The sequence below is a fragment of the Terrapene carolina genome, unplaced genomic scaffold, assembly GCF_002925995.2.
Source record: "Terrapene carolina triunguis isolate 2854851 unplaced genomic scaffold, T_m_triunguis-2.0 Scaffold102, whole genome shotgun sequence".
Classification (NCBI taxonomy): domain Eukaryota; kingdom Metazoa; phylum Chordata; order Testudines; family Emydidae; genus Terrapene; species Terrapene triunguis.
In genome coordinates, this window is record NW_020664453.1 from 4,909,058 (window position 1) to 4,931,265 (window position 22,208).

At 45.6% G+C, this 22,208-nt stretch overlaps 1 protein-coding gene across 1 annotated transcript in view; it reads left to right on the forward strand.

Moving 5' to 3' along the window:
- Positions 1-22,208, forward strand: part of LOC113406512 (ras-related protein Rab-3B) — a 134,468-nt gene that overhangs the window by 106,478 nt on the left and 5,782 nt on the right. Inside the window, exon 5 of the mRNA XM_026651761.1 lies at positions 18,959-19,083. Coding sequence (XP_026507546.1) covers positions 18,959-19,083 — 125 coding nt within the window. The remainder of the gene's footprint in view (positions 1-18,958; positions 19,084-22,208) is intronic.

Sequence of the window (22,208 nt, forward strand, 5' to 3'; positions counted from 1 at the left end):
GCTCTGTAGATGAGGGGAAAGTAGCGGACCTGTTATTCCTTGACTTTAGCAAAGCTTTTGATACGGTATCCCACAGTATTCTTGCCAGCAAGTTAAAGAAGTATGGGCTGAATGAATGGACTATAAGGTAGATCGAAAGCAGGCTAGATCATCGGGCTCAACGGGTAGTGATCAATGGCTCCATGTCTAGTTGGCAGCCGGTATCAAGTGGAGTGCCCCAAGGGTCGGTCCTGGGGCCGGTTTTGTTCAATATCTTCATTAATGATCTGGAGGATGGCATGGATTGCACCCTCAGCAAGTTTGCAGATGACCTGGGAGGAGTGGTAGATACGCTGGAGGGTAGGGATAGGATACAGAGGGACCTAGACAAATTGGAGGATTGGGCCAATAGAAATCTGATGAGGTTCAACAAGGACAAGTGCAGAGTCCTGCACTTAGGACGGAAGAATCCCATGAACTGCTACAGACTAGGGATTGAGTGGCTAGGCAGCAGTTCTGCAGAAAAGGACTTAGGGGTCACAGAGGACGAGAAGCTGGATATGAGTCAACAGTGTGCCCTTGTTGCCAAGAAGGCTAACGGCATTTTGGGCTGTATAAATAGGAGTATTGCCAGCAGATCGAGGGACGTGATCATTCTCCTCTATTCGACATTGGTGAGGCCTCATCTGGAGTACAGCTTTGGGCCCCACGCTACAAGAAGGATGTGGAAAAATTGGAAAGAGTCCAGCGGAGGGCAACAAAAATGATTAGGGAGCTGGAGTACATGATTTATGAGGAGAGGCTGTGGGAACTAGGATTATTTAGTCTGCAGAAGAGAAGAATGAGGGGGGATTTGATAGCTGCTTTCAACTATTTGAAAGGGGGTTCCAAAGAGGATGGATCTAGACTGTTCTCAGTGGTACCAGATGACAGAACAAGGAGTAATGGTCTCAAGTTGCAGTGGGGGAGGTTTAGGTTAGATATTAGGAACATTTTTCACTAGGAGGGTGGTGAAGCACTGGAATGGGTTACCTAGGGAGGTGGTGGAATCTCCTTCCTTAGAGGTTTTTAAGGTCAGGCTTGACGAAACCCTGGCTGGGATGATTTAGTTGGGGATTGGCCCTGCTTTGCGCAGGGGGTTGGACTAGATGACCTCCTGAGGTCCCTTCCAACCCTCAGATTCTATGATTCAGGCACCTAAATAAAAGTGGCCTCATTTTTAGAGGCGCTGAGCACCAGTGGCTCCTATAGGGCCTAATTTTCCACTAGCTTGCATCTTGTGTAGCTATTTAAACCTGTGCAACAAAACCAGATCTGAATTCCCCATTCCCTCAGACCCATGGAACCACCTTACACACATTTTGCATAGCTGGGCATGAATGTGCAAGGTGCCAAGCAGTGGTGATTGAGGGCCATTGACTTATACGTGAGCTACCGGTGCTCTACATCTCTGAAAATCAGTCCACTTTTATTTAGATGTCTAACTTTAGATACCCAAGTTTGAAATTTTCACCATATATTTAAAAAATATTTATGTATCATACTTTACATTACTAAAGAGTCAATAATTTTAAAAATCTTATTTATTTTTAATCATATCAGCTTTTTGTTTACTTTTTTATATTCTGCCAGCTATGAGAATTAAAGCAGAATAGTCATTTTCATTCTTATTTACTATCATCCTTTCCAGGGTGAAATCCTGCTCTTACTGAAGTCAATGATAAAGTACCCTGTCAATTTCACTGCCAGATCCTTAGGCCCTAGAACACTGCTACAGTGCTTTGCTTACAAATGTTGTAGGGGGAGAGTTTATTTGTTTACAAAAAATCCACTGGGATTTTTTTTTAATTCATGCAAATATTTTATGGAACCTAATGCCAATAGAAGTATTATGTTTGCCAAATCTAAATTTGGGTCAGATTTATCCTGAGTGCTTCTTTACCTTTCAAAATGTTTTTTGTTCTATTTTTTCTTTGCCATGTTTCCTGAAACCTAATGTAATAAAGATAATGGGAGTCACTCTGCTGATTAATTTGAGGCATGATTTAGCTTACAAGATTAATGTCTTGTTGCTATAACTCTTCTGGATGGAAATAGCTGTCAGATGGAAATATTAGTCATTTTTATAGGCAGGTACAATTTGAGCTAAGTGGCCTGTTAACCAATAAGTGAAAACAAATAAAATGACTGCAAAGCCTCAAGCTTATATTACTGCACAGATTTTTAGTTTCTTGGGCTACATTTTGCCCTGAGAGTTGCAGAGATGTAACTTGGAGCAAACTTGAACCCTGAGTATCTTTAGCAGAAATAGTCTAACCAATTTACTGCAAAGCAGGTGGGGCTGAGGGTGACATGAGAGGGAAGAGGTCAGCATTTATATTTCTGGCTTTACATCTGGGTATGTGTGATGGTTCTTGGGGTACCCAAGACTGTGAGTCACCTCCTTACCCCGTCTCCAGCGTGAGGCTGTCTTGCCTGTGGCAGTCCTCTAATATCACCAGCCTGTTAGCCACTAAGCACTCTCTTCTGGGCTATTCCGGCCCTTTCTTTATGTCACAGCTTAACAAGAGGTGCGCCCGAGTCCCTTGATGCATTCCCCTGTGATATCCAGCCCCTGACACTGGCTACTCACAAAAATCCCCGATCCTCTGTTCCCACAGGAGCAGTGTACCCCAGTTTACCAGTTTTACCCAAATCACCACTCCTGTGTAAAGCACAGCACTTGTGAGCACTTATAGTAAAATAAGAGAAGGTTTATTTAAGAGAAAAATAGAGGCTCCCCTAGAAACAAGAGGGAATGATGGAAACAAATGGTTACAATATAAAACAAAATCATAAAAACATGAACTTGGCCGTATACTTATTACCTTTCCTTTCCAATAAAGTAGTTTTCCCTCTCCCCCCCCCCAAAGTTCAGTCTGTTGCAGAGCCGACTGGCTTCCCAGGAACCAAGATCCAATCTTTCATGAAACACCCTTGTTTAAGTTGTCTCCTCAGTGAATGGGTGCACAGTGTCTATCTTCACCCTGTGATATATTGAACCAATCTTTTGTGTTTATTCAAAGACATGTTGTTCTCCAGTCTGTTACAACATTCCCTTTTCATCTCGTTGGTTTTGATCGTTTGCAGTTATCTTTGATGGTTTTTCATTGACTGTTTGGAGAGGGGCAAGGGTAGACAATTGAGCTTTGCATTACATCACTGGCTAATCATGGATGGGGTGAATTCCCTCCTGCTTGAATGGGTCATCACTGAGACAGATGGTTGCCTGGTGACTAACTCTTACTTCAATACCATATAAGGTATATTTTTCAATATAGTTATTTTATTCCTTAAATACTACTCGTCCACACATCTCACAATGATTATGAATATTGATAAATTACAAGCTTTCAATAGAGACCTCACATGCTACCCTTCAAGGATCAATACCATGAAAGTGGTGTATTAGATGCAGTGAGTTTGTCAGGTCTGAGACAGGAGTTGCTAGTAAAGAACAATTAATGCTTTGCCCATTGGCACCAATGGGCCTATGTGTCACAGTACGGTAGGGAGATATCATTAGAATCCTTGGTGGATGAACTCCTTCTGGCAAGGGACAAAGGTCAGGTTTCTATGCTGATTTTATTAGATTTCTCAAGTGATCTAGCAGGGGTAGATGATCTTCAGTAGCTCCATTCCTTCCTTTTTGAGAGAGTTCAGAGTCCAGTAACAAAGCTTCTGAAGACAGGCAAATCACTCATATTTACACAGGGAGCTGGAATTAGAAACCTTATCTTTAAGCTGCAAAATCACAGGCCTCTAACACCTGAGCTAAAGAAAAGTTCCTCTAATTTTTATTCTCTACATAGGCCAGATACTAGAGCGGAACATTGCACTCGCTGATAAACACAAAGCCAGTATCTTACAGTCCTGCATCACTTCCTTTTAGCTCCTTTTTTATTCAGCCTTTGTGAGTGAAGTCCCAGGGGAGGCTGGGAGGTGTCTTGGGTGGCGATGTCATGGGTGGCAGTGCCCATCAGCATCTTCATCACACTCTGACCTGCCTCTTCTTTCCATTAGGTCTGGATAGTGTAGTTTTCCTGCTTTCCCAGCAGCTGCCTGAGATGAGGACCTGGATAAGAATGAGAGGGCAGAAACTCATGCAGGAGATGATGGAAATGATACTGGTTCACAGAATGATGAGTCACGACTCTATGGAGTTCTTCTTCCAGGAGTGTCTCTGTGGGTGCTCCACTTGAAGTGAATCTGCGCCCCTGCACTTGTAATCAGAGATTTGTAGTAGCAGTGCCTGGTTGGGTCACACGTGCACTGTCCCCATCTTGCACCGCCTCAAGGGTTACATAGCATCGTGTGACCAACCCCCCCTCACTTCCTTCTCTACCTCCCTTGGCTTGAGACGTAGCACTTAGCAGTGCCTCTGTAGTTTAGCTTTCTTTAATCTAATTTAGGATTCCAATTGCTTAGTTAATAGTTAGTTAAATAGTTACTTACCCTTCCCCGTTTATTTTTTCTTATAAAAACACAAACAAAAAGGCTCTCTCTTATATGAGAAAATTAAGTTTCAATTGTTAGATACCCCTTAGAGTAGCATAGTTATCCTCCCTCATGGGAGAAAACCCTTCTCTGAGGGGCATATTCGGCTCTCCAGGTTTAAACACTGCCTTATGTGCAGACTGTCTATCCTGGTTGATGACAGGCATTCAAAGGGTGCCTGCTGCCTTGGCAAGACACACATTCCACAGAAGTGTTCACACTGCCACAACTTGAAAGCCTATGGCAGGAAGGCAAGGGACCTGCAGTTAGAGCTCCTCATGATGGAGAAGTTTCTGCGCCTGGTGTCTGAGCCCAGATCACGGACCCTCCCTGGACACTGGTCTCCCATGGCAGCCTCCAACAGAGGTTCCCCTCCACCTGCTCAAGTAAAAGAGCATTCTGCCAAGAAGGTGGCAAAAAGCGGGCTCCAACCTCACCTCCTCAGGAATCCTCCAAAAAGTGGCATTTTCCGACTCTGCAGACTCCATCAGTACAAACCGCACCAGGACCGTCCACCGCTGAGGTAGCGGGACCATCCACTACCGTGGGTACTGTGCGAGCAAAAGACCCTAAGTGGGCTTGCTCGGAAACAGGCAGCAAAGGGAAACCTAAAACCTCTGCCTCGGTACTGTCGGAGCAGCTCAGCACCGTTACAGGCTATAGCACCACCTTCTGCCTTTACAGCACATAGCGCACGATCCTACTGATTGTTACTGATGCTCTTGGTACCTCAGCAATTCCTCCGCCACAAGGATCTTCTGGTCACCTCAGTGCCAGAATCTCCTCTCCTCGGTACTGACCTCAGTCCAGCACACTCAGTACCAAGCCAACTTGCCACACCGCCCAGAACAGCTCCCCCCTTATCTAGTGACAAGGACGATAAGGATGAAGGGGAAATCTACTCTGACATATTTCAACCTCCTCCAAGATGGCCCTACCAATTAACAACATTCGCATAGACCCAGCCAAAACCATCTGGCAGACCCTGGCAACAATCCCACCCATCTGTAAAAGGATAGATAAAAAAATATTACGTTCCTTCTAAAGGAAGGGAATTTCTGTTTTTGCATCCCACACCAAACTTCCTTATAGTGGTGGCTGTGAATGACAACCTCACTCCAGAACCACCCCGTACGACTAGAAGAGATTAGATCTTCTTGGACGTAAGGCCTTCTTGTCAGCAACCCTACAATTTAGGATCACTAACTACAAGGCGTTGATGGCCAAATATAATTACACAAACTATTCAAAATTATCTTAATTAATGGGCCGCGGGTATCATAGGCTGGGGGAGGCTAAACTTCCCCAAACAGCCTAGCGTGGCCCCACCCACACTCTGCCGCCAGGTCCCCTCTGGCTTCCCTCTCTTTCCTGTGCTTGGGGATGGGGAGGCCTGTGGCTGGGACTTGGAACAGCTGGGGCTGTTGCTTGCACCACCCAGCACTCCAGGGCTGGGGATACTGGGGCCGCGCCACCTGCCTGGCACTCTGGGGCTCAGGGTGCTGGGACTGCACCTCCCACTCGGCGCACTGGTGGTAGGGGCGCTGGGGCCATGCGGCCTGCCCAGCTCTGGGGCTGGAGCCCCGGGGCCATGCCGTCTACCCAGCGCTCTGGGGCTGGGGCTGCACTGCCTGCCGGGCGCTCCGGGGCTGGGGCCGGGAGGGCTGGGAAGGTGGGTCTGCAGCAGCACTATGGGGGCTCTGGTGGGGGAGGGGCATGGCCTTGGGCAAAAGGGGCGAGGCTGGGGGTTATCCACCCACAGCGGGCAGTTCGCGTGCCACCCAGGTCTGAATTTATGTATTTTCTTCCTGAAGACAAAAAGTATTATTTCAGAACGACCAGCTTGGAGGGCCACCTCCTCACTCGAACAGCTTTGCAAGCCTCACTGGACTCAGCAGACATGGCATGCCCCATCGCCATGGCTGTAGTCGTGCAACAAGCTTCTTAGCTCCACCTCTCCGGGTTTCCCAAGAAGGTACAATCAGCGGTCGAGGATCTCCATTTGAAGGCCCCAAGCTGTTCGCAACCAAAACAGACGAGTCCCTTCACAAATTGAAGGAGTCCAGAGCAACTCTGAATCCTTGGGCACATACACACCTACACAGAAGAAAAAACAGGGCAAGTCTTACTCAGTTCAAAGATTTCAATCTGTGCCTTATACACAACCCCAGAAGCAATACGATTCACAAAGGCGAAAGCAGAGACCCACAAGATGATGACTGCCCCCTTCCTAGCCTTTGACATCCCAGCAACCTCCTTCCAAACAACAATTTTGAGGGCTTGGTCTAGGGCCTGAGATACCTCCCACATCTTCAAAACATCTGGAACAGCTGGAAACATCCACTACCACCTATTTATTCAGAGACCATCTAAACCTATTCCACCCAGCTTGGCAGACCTTCACATCAGACAAATGGGTATTAGAGGTCATCGAGACTGACTATTCCATCCAGTTTACCTCCATTCCCTCTAACACCCTCCCTCTCCATCCCTCTTCTGGGCTCTTTCTCATGAACATCTACTGTGACAGGAAGTAAACCATCTGATACACCTACGTGCAGTAGAACCAGTACCAACACAACACAGAGGGAAGGGTTTCTATTCACATTATTTTCTAACCCAGAAAAAAACTGGAGGATGGAGGCCCATTCTGGACTTGAGAAGACTTGACAAATTGGTGAAGACCCAATGATTCAGGATGGTTACACTAGCAACCATAATTCCAGCACTGGAAAGAGGGGGACTGGTTCTCGACTTTTGACTTCCAGGGTGCATCTTTTCACGAAACAATACATCCCTCACACAGGAAGTTCCTCAGGTTTGTTCTAGGAGCAGACCACTTCCACTGCACCACGGGTATCCTTGAAAGTTCTCGTGGTGGTGTCTGCCCACCTCCACAGACAAGATAATATTCCCCTATTTGGATGATTGCTTATTCAAAGCATTGACAGGAGAAGAGGCACGAGAAGCTACTCAAAAGACAATAGTTCTCTTCACACGTCTAGGCCTATAAATAAACAAACAGAAATCAACATTCACAACTGTCCAGAGACTGGAGTTCATCGGGGCCTACCTCAACTCTCCGGAGGCTACAGCCTCGCTGCCATGACACCTATTTACAACTCTAGTAAATCTAATCACCATGCCACTAGCCAGTCCCCAGATATTGGACAGGACCTGCCTCCAACTGTTAGGTCACATGTCCGCAAGGACATTTGTCATCAAATATGCCAGACTGCTCACGTGATGCCTGCAAGGCTGGCACTGGACAATGTATGTTCCACAGAGATACAGCATAAACAAACATCTCGCAATGAGAACCAAAGTAAAAAACTCTCTACATTGGTGGACACAGCCAAACAATGTTTGCGCAGGAGTCCCCTTCGCGCAGAACCTTCCAGCAATAATACTCACAATGGATGCTTCCCTGCTAGGTTGGAGGGTGCACCTGCACAATCACACGATCAAAGGCAACTGGTCCCCGTCGGGCTCCACACTACATATAAACCTACTGGAGCTAAGGGCAGTTTGCAATGTATGCTATGGAGTTGGTGCGTAAGCCTCAACATCTCAGCCTCCTACCTACCAGGATGCCAAACACCACTGCAGATGCACGGAGCAGAACATTTTCCCAGGACCACGAGTGACAAATAAACGCTGGAGTACTACAGAGCATATTCAAACAATGGGGGTTCCCAGCTATAGAACTTTTTGCAACAATCCAAAATGCCAAGTGCCCACACTTCTGCTCCAGAGCAGGATTGGGGCCCCATTTTCTAGGTCAGTGGCTTTCAAACTTTTTTTCTGGGGACTCAGTTAAAAAAAATTGCTGATGCCTGCGACCCACCAGAGCTGGGGATGAGGGGTTTGGGGTGTGGGAGGGGGTCAGGGCTGGGGCAGAGGATTGGGGTACGGGAGGGGATCAGGGCTCTGGGCTGGGGGTGCAGGCTCTGGTGGAGGGGCCGGGGATGAGGGGTTGGGGTGCAGGAAGGGGTTCCAGGTTTGGGGGGGCTCAGGGCTGGGGCAGGGGATTGAGGCGTTGGGTTGGGGCACGGACTTACCTCCGGTGGCTCCCGGTCAGCGGCACAGCTGGGGTGCAGAGGCAGGCTTCCTGCCTGTACTGGCACTGTGGACCACGCTGTGCCCCGGAAGCAGACAGCAGCAGGTCTGGCTCCTAGGCGGAGGCACGCAAGCTCCCATAGGCCAGATGCTTGAGGTGGGGTCAGCACACGGAGCCCCATGGCCCCCTTGCCTAGAAGCTGGACCCACTTCTGGCTGCTTCCAGGGGGCAACGCAGTGTAGGAGCAGGTAGGCAGTTAGCTGGGCAGCACCTGCCTTAGCTGGGTAGCACCGCCAACGGGACTTTTAAAGTCCCGGTGGGTGGTGCTGACCAGAACTGCTAGGGTCCCTGGGTGCTGAGTATGGCGACCTAGTGCCTTACATGCCACGACCCAGTACTGGGTTGTGACCCGAACTTGGAAAAACACTGCTCTAGGCGATGCTTTTCCCCTCAAATGGGATGGCACTCCTACTGGAACCCCTTCTGACCCCTCTCCTATCCAGGGTCATACACAAGATCAGGACAGACAACTGCAGAGTCATCTTGATAGCCCCCATGTCACCCAGACAAACATGGTTTCCTTACCACCAGGCACTCTTCCACTTCTACCTCCCCTCCTGTCTCAGGATGCGGACCAGGTCCACCACCCGAACCTGGCAAGACTCCACATGAAGGCGTGGCTACTCCATGGCTCTGAGACTGTGAAATGGCCTGTTCCGAGGAGGTAAGGGACATTCTTTTAAACACTCGAAGACCAAGTACGCGACATACTTAGCTAACACAATGGAAGAGATTCAATACATGGTGCCAAAATAGACAAATCATGGCAACTTCCTCTCTTCTACCATTGGTACTGGACTATATATTGGAAGTTAAGAAATGGGGTTTCTCCATGAACTCGATCAGAGTACACCTCGCAGAAATGACAGCGTTCTACTACAAGGTGGACGAGTTCTTGATCTTCGCCCACCCGACCACCAAACGTTCTCTCGGGGGCCTTTGTAACCTTCACCCCAAAATACAAGACCCTGCTCCATCATGAGACCTCAATCTAGTGTTGCGAGGCCTTACTGGAGCCCCCTTTTGAACCACTAGTGACCTGTTCACTTCTCCACCTCTCAATGAAGGTGGCCTTCCTCGTCGCAATCACATCCGCCAGATGAGTGGGGGGGACTGGGGATCCTCATGGCACACATCCTATATGCAACATTTTTCAAAAACAAAGTTACTTTAAGACCACATCCCAAGTTCTTTCTTAAGGCTGCTTACTCATTCCATCTGAGTCAGCCCATTCATCTCCTGACGTTCTTCCCCAAACGTCATGAGAATAAATGAGAAGCAGAGCTCCACACCCTGGAGGTCTGAAGAGCGCTAGCTTTTTACATTGAAAGGACAAAGACTTGCAGAAAATCACCAAAATTATTTCTCTCCATCATTGAATGTTATAAAGGAGACACCATATCTAAACAGAGACTGTCTAAATGGATCTCCAGCTGCATTGACTTTTGTTATCATTAGGGCTGTTGATTAATTAACTTACACGATTAACTCAAAAAAAATTAATCGCGTTTAAAAAAATTAATCACAATTAATTGCATTGTTAATAGAATACCAACTGAAATTTATTAAATATTGTGGATGTTTTTCTACATTTTTCAAATATATTGATTTCTATTACAACACAGAATACAAAGTGTACAGTGCTCATTTTATATCATTATTTTTTATTACAAATATCTGCACTGTAAAAATGATAAATGAAAGAAATAGTATTTTTCAATTCACCTCATACAAGTACTGTAGTGCAATCTCTTTATCATGAAAGTGTAACTTATAAATGTAGATTTTATTTGTTACATAACTGCACTCAAAAAACAAAACAATGTAAAACTTTAGAGCCTACAAGTCCACTCAGTTCTACTTCTTGTTCAGCCAATCGCTAAGACAAACAAGTTTGTGTACATTTAAGGGAGAATGTATACAATGTCACCTGAAAGTGAGAACAGGTGTTCGCATGGCACTTTTGTAGCCAGCATTGCAAGGTATTTACGTGCCAGATATGCTAAACGTCGTATGCCCCTTCATGCTTCGGCCACCATTCCAGAGGATATGCTTCCATGCTGATGATGCTCATTTAAAAAAAAGTAATGCATTAATTAAATTTGTGACTGAACTCTTTGGGGGAGAATTGTATGTCTCCTGTTCTGTTTTACCTTCATTCTGCCATATATTTCATGTTATAGCAATCTTGGATGATGGCCCAGCACATGTTCGTTTTAAGAACACTTTCACAGCAGATTTGACAAAACACAAAGAAGGTACCAATGTGAGATTTCTAAAAATAGCTACAGCACTCAACCCACCGTTTAAGAATCTGAAGTGTCATCCAAAATCCGAGAGGGATGAGGTGTGGAGCATGCTTTCAAAAGTCTTAAAAGAGCAACACTCAGATGCAGAAACTACAGAACCCGAACCACCAAAAAAGATAATCAACCTTCTGCTGGTGGCATCTGATTCAGATGATGTAAATGAACATGCATCAGTCTGCTCTGCTTTGGATCATTATCGAGCAGAACCCATCATCAGCATGGACACATGTCTTCTGGAATGGTAATTGAAGCATGAGGGGACATATGAATCTTTAGCGCATCTGGCACATAAATATCTTGCGGCTCCGGCTACAACAGTGCCATGCGAACGCCTATTCTCACTTTCAGGTGACATGGTAAACAAGAAGTGGGCAGCTTTATCCCCTGCAAATTGTAGCCAAACTTGTTTGTCTGAGCGGGTACTGAGTGGACTTGTAGGCTCTAAAGTTTTACATTGTTTTATTTTTGAATGCAGTTATTTTTTGTATATAATTCTACATTTGTAAGTTCAACTTTCATGATAAAGAAATTGCACTACAGTACTTGTATTAGGGGAATTGAAAAATACTATTTCTTTTGTTTTTTACAGTGCAAATATTTGGAATAAAAAATAAATATAAAGTGAGCACTGTACTCTTTGTATTCTGTGTTGTAATTGAAATCAATATATTTGAAAATGTAGAAAATGGCCAAAAATATGTAAATAAATGGTATTCTATTACTGTTTAACAGCGCGATTAATTTTTTTTAATTGCTTGACAGCCCTAGTTATCATCAACAACAGCTACCACCCCCACTGGGACCTGCACACACTCCATCAGAGCACTTTCTGTCTCAATAGTCTTCCTCAACAATGTCCCCATTATGGACATCTGCAAAGCGGCAACATGGGCATCAGCCCATACATTCACACAACAGTATGCCACAGAGCAGCATTTATCATCAGACACTTTATTCGGACTTATGGTTTTATCATCTGCCACGACTGCAACTCCGAAGCCCCTTCCTTCCACCAAGGGGCACTGCTCTACTGTCACCTAAAATGGAGCACCCACAGGGACACTCCTTGAAGAAGAAGAAGAGGTGGTTACGTACCCTGTGCAGTAACAGCTTCTTCGAGATGGTTGTCTCTGTGGGTGCTCCTCTACCCTTCCTCTTCCCCTCTACTTTGGAGTTTTCACGCTTGAGACTGCGGTAGAGAAGGGACCCAGGAAGGACTGGTCTGATGGTGCTATGTAACCACCTGAGGCGGCATGAGACTGGGAAAAGCACATGTGCGACCCAACCAGGCATTGCTACTACAGATCTCCGATGACAAGTGCAGGGGCGCAGATTCATCTAAAGTGGAGCACCTACAGGGACAACCATCTCGAAGAACCTCAGTTATTGCACAGGGTGAGTAACCTTCTCTTCGCGATTGCTCCTTATGTTGGTAGAGTATATCCAGCCCTCTCCTAAGAGATTCTCAGACCTCACTACAGGTTGCACTTGGATTCCCAAGAGACAGCAGTGTTTCATACTTTAGCTAAGAGGTTGTGGCCTGATCATGGAATTACCTCTGTTCCTACTGATATTTAGGTGTGGTAACACCAGGCAATTTTCTACAACCATGCTGACATCTGCAAGGCTTCTGGCCAGCTCCATGTATTTATAGACATTTTTATTGAGCCTTTATTTTGCCAGCACTTAACTAGAACATTATTTAGAAATCTATGGGAATTAAAGAAGAGGGCACGTAACACTGAGAAACCAAAAAAGATTTGGCAGAAGGATTTCTGAATAACACTTTACAAAAGAAAAAATTAAAATGTGTTAAGGGCTAAAACATCTTCAAACGTCTTCACAGACTGTTCTTACTGTGTCGTGTCCAGAAGTACATGAGTTACATCACAAATGGTACAGTGCTGTGTAAAGTTAATAGATGTACATTTTGAGCCTGAGCCTTTGAGGTGCTGAGTATAACTCCCTCTGAAATTAGACAAGTGCCAGACAATATTTAAAGGTCAAGAGTCAAATTCACCCTTCAGTTACACCATGTTATTACCCCATAAGTCACTGGAGGTGGTCCCAGGCATCTATTCCCTCCTCCAAGTGCCATGTTGTTCTGCCTGGTTAGTGAAGTGTTGTGTCCAAACACAGTAAATAAACCATAGTGTAAATAAAACATTCTGTCTCAAATGCAGTGTGATATGATAGGTTGTCTGACACCTTAGCCATTGGGAATAAATCCAAAGCATTCAAGAACACTTCCTTTAAATCCAGTGGGAACCTTTCAAACTTATTTGAAAACAAAGCATTTTCACTTATTTTAGAAATGACATCTGGGTACAGGATTTCAATGTTTTCTCTTGTATAAAAAGATTATCTGTAAGACGTTGACAGAATGCATACTGGTTGTTCACGGCTGTGATTTTTTTAATATGATTTTGAGTAAAGCTTGCTGTATGTCCTTGAAAGAAGCATTTTTTTCTTAAGGCAAGAAGCTAAAAACATGTAAATTAGGTGGTGCACTTTCATCTGATTTAAGGTAATTTGTTTCTGTGGAATCTAATGAATACATTTATGGATCATTAGGAGAAGAGTTTTAGGCCTTTGCAAGGAAAAATGTTACTAGTCAAAGGTAGAGCTCTGCATGGATACAAGCTTTATATCCGCATCCGATCTGCGATTCACAAAAATTGTCCTTGGATATCCACAATCCGCGGATATAAAGCGGATATCCGTGGATTTTCTGGGCTCTACTAACACCTCCACAGTAACCACGCACCAGTGATGCAGGGCTGTGCCAAGAACCCATCTCCCAACCACCCCCCATTTCTCCCCAGAGACCTCCTGTCTCACTGCCCGCTCCGCCTCCACCATACCTCCTTCCCTGTTCCAGGCGGGGAGGCTACAATTGTGGGCCCTTGTGTGCATTGCCGCCCTCCCAGTGTGGGACTTGGACACCCCTATGCAGCCATGGCGGCTCTAACGCATGCAGACCCGGCCAGGAAAGACAGTGGCGACAGCTACTCTCCTCACAGCACCTGCCATTGCCACCCACTAGTTTAAAGTACAATTACACCTTTTCAAAATGGTGCTTGGCTCACTGCGCAGGAGCACATGGTTGTGCTACCTTCTGGGAAATGTACAGAATGTGTATTGAATCTCCAGGGTGTAGGTTCCAGGGGATGTGGAACACCTTCTGCATGTATGTTCAAATTATCCAACAACAAAGAAGTGTCATCAGAGCAGAATCCTTCGTTTCTTCAGGTAGGTCTAAAATTGTTTTGAGAACTGAGCCTGGTCTATGCTACCAGAGTTAGGTCGACACAAGGCAGCTGACATGTACCAACTATGTAAGTATCTGCACTAAAATTTACTTCCCGCCGTCATAACTCACCTGCTACACCAACTTAATAACTCCACCGGAGGCGTAGAGTCAATATCAATGTAGTTAGGTCGACACAGTGTCAGTGTAGACACTGTGTTGCTTACATCAACTGTTGCTGGCTTTCAGAAGCTGTCCCACAATGCCCCACAGTGAAAGCTGAATAGGTGCAAGCACTCCTGGTGAGAACGCGCACCACCGACAGAAGGAGCAAAGTGTAGACAAACAATGAAATTACTGCGGTGGCTGAATGCCGACGTAAGTTAGGTCGACTTAATTTTGTAGTGTAGACGTGGCCTCACTTTACTCACAGGTGAACTCGTCAGACATTAACAAGAGATCCTGGCCACCACTTTGGGGGAGGGATACAGTCTGCACGATTCAGCAATCATTCTATTTGCTAGCAGTTCCTGGAGATTACATTGTGCATCCTCTATCTCAGATACAGCAATTTTCCGAGAATGCTTCTGAAAAGGTTGTGGATCTTGTAATCAAATATTATAAGGTTTGAAAATATTGCCTATCTTAGTACTACCAGCGAGATGCAAGAACAAGGCACTCAGGAAATTCCAGTAAGTCTCTCCCAAGGCACTGCATCCATATCACTGTCCCCTTCTGCTAGACCGTCAGCCTGGCCATCCTTTTAACTATAAATCATCCAATGAAAAAATAAGTTGCTGGTAGGAATCAGCTGTACAAACACAGAATACAAGAAAAAAGAGTTAAAACAACCTGCAACATAATAAAAAAGGAAAAAATCATGTTAGTAAAGAGCAAATGTAAATCAAACCCCAGGTGTTACATTTCCTAGCCTGTAAGGTGAAATTGTCAGCCTCAAAATACATCATTCTGTATAATTTTTGCATTTTGAAAAATCAGCCTGAATTCAAGGAAGGGCCTTTGTTTAGACTAATTTCCTCATCTACAAATCAAATGTGCTGTTTATTTATTTAAGGCAATTTGCACAATAAAATGAACCCCTGCTTAACAGATACTCATGGAATCATGTAATTGACATTTCTGTGGGAGAGGAGAGTGGGCTGTTCACAATTAACTTAAATTATCAAGAGTGAATCAGAATCAGCATTGGAGGTTCTTTGTGAATCAGAAGCTGAAGGAATCAAGCCCCATGTTATTAAAGGGAGAGCAATTTAAGTAAACTAAATAGAAATAAAAACTTGGGTAGAATCCTGGCTCTCTTTTGGCAAATGGATGAAAAACTAATGTTGTTATGCTGGGATTGGGTGAAAGTTTGCTGAAGCTGTTGGGTGTACCAGATGCCCTTCATTTGCGACAAATGTTAGAAGTAATTAAGCTCCTTTATGGAAAAGACAGCTGAAACAATAAGAGCCACCACCCAAAACACAGGCCACTTACAAGGCCGGTTAGGAATCTGAGCTATGTGAGAGAGGGGTTTTACTGGGGTCTGAATGCAAACACAGGGGACTCAGTATTTTTTGTTGCAGCTGTGTGTGTGCGCATGTGCATGTTTAAGGGTACGTGTACTCTGCGAATAAACTGTGTTCTTAAGTCAGGTTAGATAACCTGTGTTAGCTAACTCAGGTTAACAACAGTGAAGACACAGTAGCACTAACCTAAGTTGAAAGCCAAATTGCCATGTCTTCCCTACTAGGTTAACATGAATTAGCTAATGTAGGTTACCTAACCTGACTTAAGAAGGCAGTGTAGATGTACCCAAAGAGAAGCAAGAGAAACACTACAATGTACACAGAAGGCAGCAAGGAAACCCCAGAGATAATCAGAGAAACACTTGTAGTGTGACCCTGAAAAAACCTAGAGAGCATTTGGGAAGAGTGCTGGCTAAAAAGAGGCTCGAAACTGTGAACAAAGAAACGGTCTCCTGCTATTTGATTCCTCCTACATTCAGGGACAAAGGATTTAGTGTATATTTTTTGTAAATAAACAGGATTGCATCAAAGAAATACCTGACTTCGCCTCAGTTTCTCCTCCTAATGGAAACAATCCACAAGACCTTGAATACTGGCTAACAACTCATGTCAAAAGGTGTAAAATTATTTTGGTTAGCCTGTATTCTGTGGGAGCTGCTGGATGCTCAGTTCTTTTGAAAATCACAACAATTCTTCAGGTATATATGAACTTAGAAACCTGACTTTAAGGACCTCTCTCTCTCTCTTTTAATTTTTTTTTTTATTCTTGGGTTGTTTATATGTGCATGCCACAACCACATTCCCAAGCCCCACCTGGAATGCCCCTCTGCAGCTCAGTGGGTTGAGGGGCTGCAGAGAGTGAATTTCATTGATTTGGGGAGCTAAAACGAGGACTCAGCATAACTTTCCTTTCCCCTAGTTTTGGGTTTGGGGACAATATACACGTTGTCTAAAGCCAAGATTTGATCCATGAAATCTGACTACCATTAAACATCATCTTCCAACTCATAACTCTTGTCTTGTTCCTACTCCTAAAACTTAGGGCTTGTCTACACTTACCGGAGGGTCCGGCGGCAGGCAATCGGTTTTCTGGGATCGACTTATCGCGTCTAGTGAAGACGCGATAAAATCGATCCCTGATCGCTCTGCCGTCGACTCCGGAAATCCACCGCGGCAAGAGGCGGCAGCGGAGTCGACGGCAGCGCGGCAGCGGTCGACTTTCCCCCGTCCTCACAGCCAGGTAAGTCGACCTAAAATACACAACTTCAGCTACGGTATTCACGTAGCTGAAGTTGCGTATTTTAGGTCGGACCCCCGCTGTAGTGTAGACCTAGCCTTAGTTAGCTTACCGTTGAGATTGCACAAGTGCATTTTCCATCAATGCACTCACTGAAAATCAAGGAAACTGAGTACACCTCTACCTCGATATAATGCGACCCGATATAACACGAATTCTGATATAACACAGTAAAGCAGTGCTCCGGGGGGGGGCAGGGCCACACACTCTGGCGGATCAAAGCAAGTTCGATATAACGCTGTTTCACCTATAACGCAGTAAGATTTTTTGGCTCCTGAGGGCAGCGTTATATCGAGGTAGAGGTGTAGTTAAGCTCATATTAGCATCCACAGCAATTTCAGCACATGCCTTACTGTATAAACTTCATAAAACATAACACTCCTCGACTCTGCAGCTCCACAACAAACTCCATTTCAATTCCACCACATACCAAGCCAGAAAGCACTTTAGATGTTTTAAATGTAGATATTCAGTCTAAATTTATTCAGTTACTACAGGTGGTCCCCCATGTACCACACTAAATAATTCCTCAGTCCTTGTAGTTAACCATCATCAGATACTTGCAGACTATCATGTCTGCTCATTGCTGCATTAGACATCCCTTAGTCAAGCTATACATATGAGCTAATCTTTCACTAAATCCCATTTCCCCCCAATTTGATACATTTGTTTATCTTTACTTTTTTTTTTTTTTTTTTACAGGTTTTTAGCCAGTATTTAGTCCACATGACAGCTTTCCTACTCTACTCAAGATGATTCCATTTTTCAGCATGAGTTCATGAAAAACCATTTCAAATACTTGACTAAAACCCTAAATATTACATCTACTGCATTCTCTTTTCTAATAATTTGTATAAAAATAAAATAATAGCAATCGCAAATTAAGCATCATTTATTTGTCCAGAGGCATTGAATTTGTAATTCAGTTCTGGGTTATTTTTGTCGTATCTTGTACCGTATATTGTGATTCCTTCTGAATAGTAGTTTACAGCAAATGTGACCAGACAGCAAATGTGAAAAATCGGACAGGGGGTGGGGGGTAATAGGAGCCTATATAAGAAAAAGACCCAAAAACCGGGACTGTCCCTATAAAATGGGGACATCTGGTTACCCTAAGTGTACATCTATTATATATTCTTCTCTTTAGGGGGCAGAGCCTTAGTTGGTGTAAATGCAGGATAGGTCAGTGGTTTGAGCATTGGCCTACTAAAACCAGGGTTGTGAGCTCAATCCTTGAGGGAGCCATTTAGGGATCTGGGGCAAAAATCTGTCTGGGGATTGGTCCTGCTTTGAGCAGGGGGTTAGACTAGATGACCTCCTGAGGTCCCTTCCAACCCTGGTATTCTGTGATCACTGACTGATTTATACAAGCAGAAGAGGCCATAGAAGTTGTGTTAATTTTCCTAAAATGTATAAAATGACACTACTGAATTCAGCTTTTTGTTCTGTTCCCACAAAGGGGGGAGGGATAGCTCCGTGGTTTGAGCATTGGCCTGCTAAACCCAGGGTTGTGAGTTCAATCCTTGAGGGGGCCATTTAGGGATCTGGGGCAAAATCAGTACTTGGTCCTGCTAGTGAAGGCAGGGGGCTGGACTTGATGACCTTTCAAGGTCCCTTCCAGTTCTAGGAGATAGGGTATCTCCATTAATTAATTAATGTTTAAAATATTTAAAAAATGTGACTGGGAAACTTTATTGGTACATTAACTTTGTATACAAAGTATTCGGATAATAAAATAGAATCTGTCATCATTCATATACCTTAAAATGTTGCATTGCTGCCTTATATATGTTTGGTAATTTACCTTTTAATCAACAGCTGATCTACAGTTGGAATTGGGTTTAATGTTTATAAGTATTTATTTTCATTATAAATTAACATATAACATTCTTTGGCACTACTGACAATACATTATCTATTTTCTCTGTCCTGCTATAGGGCCACTCAGATCAAGACCTATTCCTGGGATAATGCACAAGTCATTGTGGTTGGAAACAAGTGTGACATGGAGGATGAAAGAATCATTCCTCTGGAAAAGGGTAAACATCTGGCTGATCAGTTAGGTATGTGTTAAAGCTTCCTTTCTTTTCTTTTTATAATGTGTTCCTTTTTACTTGTATATTAAAAAGTTCTTCCAACAGTACAATATCAGTGCTGCAAATAAGATAGTGGTCTAGTTAAATATTATATACCACTCTGCTGAGTACTACAGTGTCATTTTCAGAATTTAAAGTTGCTTTTACACCCGATTTTTTTTTTTTTTTGCAATTCATCAGAGATTATAAATTGTTCTTTAGAGTGGAGCAAAAAAATCCAGTAGTTACTGTAACCCAAGAATTCCTTAATGCCAGCTAGCAAGGGGGATACAGGAGTGTCCTGGTTCTGGTATGTACCTTAATGTTCACCAAAGAAGCTAATGTGAGGACTTAAATGAAAGCCAGGGTCACACTGGTCATTAATATCGTAGTGAACTGTATGTACAGATACTATATAAGGAATTATGTGTTTATACGGTATACTGAAAATACGTTTTAAAGTCTGTATCAAGGTAGGGTTGACAGACATGTTTTCTCACAGATAAGAAATGTTTATTCACCTGTTGAGAGATGTAAATTAAGCATTGCAGGCTAACACAATGGATATACATTTACATGCAAAGTCAACATATGAAGAGCATTCAGGAAAACAAATAAGGTGGGGGGAGGGGAAACTGTTATACTGTGTCAGAATACAGACAATGAACTTTGGGGATAGAAGTAGAAGGCAAAAATGATGCCCTCCCCCACCCCCATCCTGCACCTAGGAAGTAAACGTGCAATGTGTTTAGATTCATGAAAATGGGATCACAACCAGCCTTGGTTGCAGAGGACTTTGGGGGGCTGAGGTAAACTTCTTTAGACAGCTGGTAAGCCTGTTTAGTCTCTAGAAAGTGAATTATGTTTTTTTTTTTTATACCTAACCTTTTGTGTCCATTATCCTAACTTGCTATCTCTTGAATCTTTGATGATAATCTTATCTTTGCTTTCGCTACAAGTATATCTAAGTGCTGTGATATTAAGTGAGGTTCTGATCCTGAGTTGAATCATACAAGCTGGTGTGTACACTGTTCCCTTGGGGACAGCAGACGTGGTATTTCTGTGGGTGTTCAGTGGATAAGGGGCTGGACCCTACAGGAGGATGCTGCAAAGGGGCTCTGGGACTGGGATGCACCTATTGTTAACCTGCAAGGCAAAATGAGGGTAAGCATCACCCAGAGGAGAGTGCTTGACTGGCTAACTGGCTGGTGGTGTCAGGAAGCTGCCACCCAGCTAAGCACAAGCAAGTCTCCCTCATGCTGGAGGCAGAGGATAACAAGGTGATTCACCGTCCTGGGTACCCCGAGAACCATCTGTCACGGAGTATGGGGGGACTCAGGGCCCTGCACCCCCGGCGTCCTGCGATTCACCATGACTCTCAGCCAGCCAGTAAAGCAGAAGGTTTATTTAGACGACAGGAATGCAGTCCAAGACAGGTCTTACAGGCGCAGACAACAGGACCCCCTCAGTTAGGTTCATCTTGGGGTCCCCGGGCACCCTAGCCCCCTTAGGGGATCAGAGCCCTGTCTGCCTTCCAGCCAAGGTCACTAGCCAGCTTCTGAGACTCTGCCTTCAGCGACCCCTCCCACAGCCTTTGTTCAGTTTCCCGGGCAAAGGTGTCACCTCACCCCAGCCCCCTCCTGGGTTCTCATGTTACAGGCTCAGGTATTTTCAGTCAGTCTCCCATCCCCCAATGTAGACCATCCCAGCCACACTCCCCTGTCAGCATTCACAGAGCACAGTAAGAACAGTCTCAGTTCGTCACATCTCCCCCCTTCGAGACCGAACTGAGCGGGGTCACTTCAGCCAGTGACCCGGGGAAGTTCGAACCTACCCCCGTTCCCATGGATGCCCCAGCATCCCTCCCATTCCTTGGTGAGAATTACACCAGGCCCCTCCAGTTTCACGCCCCCCCTTAGGTCGGGGGTGCTCGAGGGCATTCGCAGTTCGCATGTGGGAAGGGTTATGCGGCCTGTGCCCTTTTCCCACCCCAATACCCCTGGGGTTCCAACTGGGCTGGGGTCTTCTCCCAGCGCTCCAGTCTGGAGGTCTGTGCTTCGGGCTCTCTTGGTTCAGAGCCCCCCTTTTAACCTTGGCCACCCTCCGGAAAGGCTCCTCTATGCTGGGCAAGGGTCCTAAAGCCGTTTTCCCCTTGTCCCGGGCCTTCCTCCCCCTCTGACAGGGGTCACAGGATCGGCAGTACTGCCGGACAGTAACAAAGACCCCAGGCCAGTAAAAGCTCCGTAGCAGCCTCTGCTGGGTACGCCAGGTTTCCTGGTGCCCTGAGAGGGGAATGTCATGGGCCCGGTACAGCAGCTGGCGGCGATACTTCTGGGGTACCACCAGCTGCCTCCTGATCCCCCCGACTCCATTTTCCCTGGGGGAGCCCATTCTTGGTACAGGAACCCCTTCTCCCACAGGAACCTTTTCCGGCCACCTCTCCCCATGGTCTGTACCGCACCGAGGTCGGCCAGGTCCCTTATCTTCCGCAAGGATGGATCTTTTTGCACCTCGGCCTGGAACTCAGCAGCTGGGACAGGGATGGCCACCTGTTCTCTCTCGCCGGCTGGGTCTGAAGCCGCAGCCTCCCTGAGCCGTGTCCCTGGGTGTTCCCTCCCCACCAGGTTAGGGTCCTGCGCCTCGGGCAAGGCACCCTCCCCAAGGCCAGGGCGCAGTGCTCCTCGCCGGCTCTGACTACGGGTCACAACCAGTGCATTCCGGGGGTTGCTTGGCCAGTCCTCCAGGTCCCCCCCCATCAACACCTCAGTGGGCAAATACGGGTGTACCCCCACGTCCTTGGGGCCCTCCTTGGGCCCCCACTTCAGGCGTACCCTCGCCACAGGTACCTTGAATGGGGTCCCACCCACCCCCGTCAGAGTCAGGACGGTGTTGGGCACCATCCGACCTGAGGCCACCACCTCGGGCCGGACCAGTGTCACCTCTGCGCCCGTATCCCAGTATCCATCGACCTTCCTCCCATCCACCTCCAGGGGAACAAGGTACTCTCTCCGGAGGGACTGCCCCGCGCCCACCATATAAACCAAAAACCCTGAGTCTGGAGCATCCAGCCCCCCAGAGGAGCTGGCCTGGAGCTCTCCTTCCTCCTTAGCAGG